The 5,250-nt window shown below is 48.5% G+C and overlaps 1 protein-coding gene across 1 annotated transcript in view; it reads left to right on the top strand.

The window, feature by feature from the left end:
• LOC103924744 (mitogen-activated protein kinase kinase kinase 3-like) overlaps positions 1-5,250 on the top strand; it is a 66,672-nt gene that overhangs the window by 54,912 nt on the left and 6,510 nt on the right. Inside the window, exons 13-16 of the mRNA XM_009333320.1 lie at positions 350-481; positions 2,934-3,063; positions 3,695-3,872; positions 5,130-5,245. Coding sequence (XP_009331595.1) covers positions 350-481; positions 2,934-3,063; positions 3,695-3,872; positions 5,130-5,245 — 556 coding nt within the window. The remainder of the gene's footprint in view (positions 1-349; positions 482-2,933; positions 3,064-3,694; positions 3,873-5,129; positions 5,246-5,250) is intronic.

Genomic DNA, 5,250 nt, shown 5'->3' with positions numbered 1-5,250 from the left:
TTCTTCGAGCACTGGAACAGGCTTCCTAGAGAGGTGGTCGATGCCCCAAGCCTGTCAGTGTTCAAGAGGCATTTGGACAATGCCCTTAACAACATGCTTTAACTTTTGGTTAGCCCTGAATTGGTCAGACAGTTGGACTAGATGATTGTTGCAGGTCCCTTCCAACTGAAATACAATATTCTATTCTATTCTTAGGGCAGCAGTCCTCATTTGAGCCTTGCATGGCTGATGTCCTTGTGGGCAGCTTCGCAGGTGCTATGAAAACATTGCGCAGCATCGAGCGCTATTTGGATAATATTGCCAAAGTAACCATTCCCTTTTGTGACAAAGCACGTCTGTTTTGTTGCAGGAGGTGAATGCCTTAGAATGTGAGATTCAGCTGTTGAAGACTCTCCGTCATGACAGGATAGTGCAGTACTACGGGTGCTTGCGGGATCCTGAGGAGAAGAAACTGTCTATCTTTGTTGAATACATGCCAGGGGTAAGTGTGGTTCCTGCTAAAGATTATCCGGAGAGAACAGATTTAGACTGCCCTGGAGTTTGGTGAAATTTGGATCTGGAGTTAAACTGTTCAGCTGAGCTGCTCTATATCTGATGAGCCAAACCAAAACAGTGGATGCATCCCTAAGGCTTGGGAAAGCTTAGGTCGTGAGTCAGATGTCATGGTGAAGCCCGGTTTGGGGGTAGTGTAGTGGGTGAAATCAAAAGCCTTGAAGGCAGGTTTTAGGTTTGAATCCTGGAGCAGGGTGTGTTCACAGTCTGGAATCTGAACTTGGTGAACGTGGGATACGATCCAGATCTGGCTCCAAACACTGTGGCCTGAGCCCACCCTTAAGTATTTATTGCAAATCCCTGCAGGAAAAGCTAATAGTACAACTGTCCACCCACAGCTGTCACCAATTATTTATGGCTTTCAGCACATGTGTATTAAAACCAGTGTTACTCACTTGTAAGTCTTCTTCAGAACAGAACTTCTTGTTGGTAGCATTAGCCTCTCGTGCAGGAGTGGCTTCAATTTGTGACTTTGCTGATATAGGATAAAATAGCCTTAGGGAAAAAAAAGATCAGGAAGCTTTGAGGGAGTCTAAGCAGGGGCTGGAGAATGTACAATGTTCAACACATTAGTTGAACATCTTTCTCTGTTAGCGAGTACGTGAGTTACATCGGCCATCTAGACAAAGTCATTGGTTGGTATAAACCAGCATAACGCTATTTACATTGCCGGAGGATCTGTTCTCCTAAGTCCCGCCTGTCCAGCTGGACTCATTCCCCAGAGTGTGGGAGAATAAACCTTTGTTTATACAGAGATTTGTAAGGTCAGAAGGGACTATTAAGTCATCTGGTTGCAAATAATTTTGGTCATTAGTAAACATGCAAGAAGCTCTCCTAACGCATCTTGCACATGAGTAATCAGGTGGACTTCCAGGCATTTGGGTCCCTTCCAAGCCCTCTGTTTACCCCTCTTTCAGGCCCTGCCACGAGGCATGGGCCCAGAGAGGTAAACCCCGGGAGTTTCAGCAGTCCCCTTGCCGCTTATTCTGCAGTGTGCCGCTGTTTGTTAGCAGTCAGGAAACCAACATTTGATGCTGGGACAGTGTCCAGCAGGGCTGGAAGTTGAATGTTTGTTTTTTTAATGATAAACCAGAGCTCTGACCAAATACAGATTGTCTTTCGTGCTGCAACAACGGCTCATTTCACAAAAGGAGCTCAGGGCTTTGGTTTCCAAGGCCAGTGGAAGTGAATGAATTCCCAAACCTTGCAGCACAGCAGCTCCGTAATGCTGGGTCTGGCCAAGCTTCTGATTTAACAGAGCCAGCTTGGCAAAATCTTCACGAGGCCAAGCTTGGGTGCACGATTAGTCTGGCATTCTTATGATTGCCCCCATTAAATAGCTGACTCTATTTTCTGTCCTGCCCTGCCCATAAACTATTTTTTTAAATTTATGCTTGGAAAATGGAATGGTCTCTTTGACCAAAGGCCTTGAAGACCCTGTTTCCCCTTCTTCAGTACTGTGTTTGATGTCCCCCCATCAGGGTGAGGGAGGTCAGGATAAGAAAGCTTGTTTGGGTTGTGGGTGAGGGAATATACCCTGCATACAAGTTGTACGAGGGGATAATTTCAGAGCATCTCGGGTTACTTCAGCATCACTGTGAAAGGGAAAGGAGAGGCCCATCCACAGGTTCACCACCAGCCTCAAAAGAAGGCCAAAACAGTAGCTGGGCAGAGCAACAGCGGAGGTGGGTGGATGTGGAAAAGCTGATACAGTTTGAGTGACTGACTTGGAGCCGAGCATCCCACTGTTCCCAGAAGAGAAGGACCCATGGCAATCTTGGATCAACCCCGGAGCTGCAGGACAGGCAGAAACAGGATGAGTTTCCACTCCTGCTCTTCAACCAACCTGAATGCTGGAGGTAGACCTGGGTGCGACCTCCCTGGTTGAACCCCAGATCTGCCTCTGGTTCATCCCTGCTAAAACCCAGCTCTGGCATAGTGAGGGACATTCATTTCCAAGTGGGCAGAAAATACAGCTAAAACCAAGGGGGTCAACGTTTTGCAGATGGTAGATGTCCGCAGCCCTGCTTCCTTCCCTCTTTGTTCAATAAAATCAAACCAGTAGGCTTGGTTTGGTCATTCTCCATGAGCTGTTGGTGATGTCCAGCCACTAGAGGGGGAAAAAGATCGTAGTGTTGGCAGAAGGTAGCACTGATACACACCAGAGACCATAGCTCTTTCTCCACTGGGATCTGGGACATGGGGAACAAGTCCTTGCTCCATTCAGCACTTAGTGGATTTTTATCTTGCTGTTTCTACAGCAGAGTGGCTTTTTTAAGCTGGGAGATAGAATGGTCAGGAAAGTTTAAAAAGTCACTGCGACGTGAGGCACCTGGTTCTGCTGGTCCTTACAGTTGGTACATGTTTTTTCACTGCGACAGGGCTCAATAAAGGACCAGCTAAAAGCTTACGGTGCTCTGACCGAGAACGTCACACGGAAGTACACCAGGCAGATCCTGCAGGGAGTCTTCTACTTACACAGCAATATGATTGTCCACAGAGACATTAAAGGTGAGTAGATAATACAAAGAGGCTTCTTGCTTGTTTGGATTTGTTCAACCCAACCTCCCCCCACCCCAATATAAATTCTTGTGTAAAACATAGTGCTGGGATCTGCTGTTTCAAGTATTTTTGCCCCTGGCCTTCACCAACTTGAACCATGAGAATCTTGAACCATGAGAATCTTGAACAAGCAGCTGAAACCAAACCCTTGTGCTGTCTTCCTGCTTGGGAAGCCCAGATTAAGTACTTTTGAGAGGCATTATTGTTAACTGCCCTTACACATCTGAAAACCTGGTGTAACATACCCAAGAATTGAGAGGCCCTGGGATTCAGAGGGATCTGAGACTCTGTTCTGCTGTCTACACATGGGGAGGATGATCTGTTGTGTCCCATTCACTGTTCACTTTTGGGAAACCTGCTGAGTGAGACTATTCAGGAGAGGCAATGGAAGTCAACCCTCTTGGAGAGCAGCTGTCTTGGGGGGGGGGGGGGGTGCGCGTAATGCGGAGTCCAGCCCCACCAAGGCTCCCTCATGTCCAGCTCTTTGCCTTTGCCCTTCCTGCTCTCCTCAATGTAGTCACTTCAACTCAGGTTGCTGCTTCATCTCTTGGGGTTTTTGGTTTTGCTTTTTCACCCCTAGGTGCCAATATTTTGAGAGATTCTGCTGGAAATGTGAAACTTGGAGATTTTGGGGCCAGCAAACGCATCCAGACCATCTGCATGTCTGGGACTGGGATTAAATCTGTCACGGGAACACCATACTGGATGAGCCCAGAGGTTATCAGTGGAGAAGGCTATGGAAGAAAAGCTGACGTGTGGTAAGGAATACAGTAGAAACCCCACCACTGCCACTTAAACAAATAATCCCTTTGGGAAGTTGGAATGGGAGCAATAGGTGGAGCTGGTAGTTGGAAGATGGAGCAATGCAAAGGATGGAAAAGGGAGCTAAATGTTAAGATCAATATCCAGAGGGAGCATGTCGTAGCTGAAAATTCCAAAACAGGAGCACTCAAAATCACAACTTGCATTTGGAAGCTTTTATCATGTCTGAGGGCCATGCGCAGCTCGACCCTGTAGCTGCTCTTCAATTCTGGAAAGCAGGTTGATAACAAAGCTTGCTGAAAGGGCTGTTGAGTTTCGGTGGCCCTGATTTTAAGTCAGCTAAACCCAGCTCGGAGGCTCAGGGTGATCTCATGCGGCCTCTCAAAAACTGCTGTGGCTGAGGCACAAAGACAACCAAAATCATTGGCTGCTTGTGAATGTTTTGATCTGTGGAGATCCACAGATGTCAGCTGGAGCCTAAAAGACTTGGGATAACGCTACTAATCCTTGCAATAAATGGGGAGGAAGCACTGTTTTCAGAGTATGCTTTCCGTTGGGTGGCCAAGCAAAGCAGGGTCAACAAAAACTAGTCCCTCCACTGGAGGCCTGGGGGGGGAAACCTAGGGAGTCCTTAGCAGGCAGCCCTGCACCGTCTGCTCCGGCTGATGGGAGGGTTCAATTTTTTAGGAGCTACTACTACGAATGGAGGTGGCTGAGAGGGTCCCTGCTGAGACGAGGACTCCTCAGCAAGCACAGGGAAACCTCTCAGGCTCTTTGCTGCTCATCTGACGTGCTCCTTCTCAGATGCACGTCGGAGATGAAGTTGAATGTAGGTGAACACATTTCATTCTGGCTCAGCTTCCTGGGGAACTACGTGCTATTGCTGAAACCGTGGTGTCTAAACTTGTGCCTGGGTTTCCCTTCAGGGCATGCTCCGATAAGGTGTCTCACATGCTTTTATGAAACTTAATATCCACCAGTTAACATAGGCAGAAAAGCCACCAGCTTTAGGGCAAGGCTTGCAAGTTCACTCTCGCTAGTGGGAGCAGAGAGCCCTGTGCCAAGGACCCGTGTGAACAGTGAGCTTCAGGGGGCCACGCGTACTGGAGACGTGTGCCCATCTCTCACATGGGTTTGCTCCCCGCGCAGTCTGTCCAGGCAGGCGCAATTCTAGAGCCGATTAGACTTCAAATGCGCAGCCACCCCAGTCCCTTACCCGCTGTCTCACCCCTGCGTGCTTGGCGTTGTTGCAGGAGCGTGGCCTGCACCGTGGTGGAGATGTTAACGGAGAAGCCGCCGTGGGCAGAGTTCGAAGCCATGGCGGCTATTTTTAAAATCGCCACCCAGCCAACCAACCCCCAGCTCCCCGACGGC

The sequence above is a fragment of the Pygoscelis adeliae genome, unplaced genomic scaffold, assembly GCF_000699105.1.
Source record: "Pygoscelis adeliae isolate BGI_AS28 unplaced genomic scaffold, ASM69910v1 Scaffold88, whole genome shotgun sequence".
NCBI classification, from domain to species: Eukaryota; Metazoa; Chordata; class Aves; order Sphenisciformes; family Spheniscidae; genus Pygoscelis; species Pygoscelis adeliae.
Note: the sequence above shows the minus strand (reverse complement) of the source record. Positions and strands in the feature narration are given on the sequence as shown.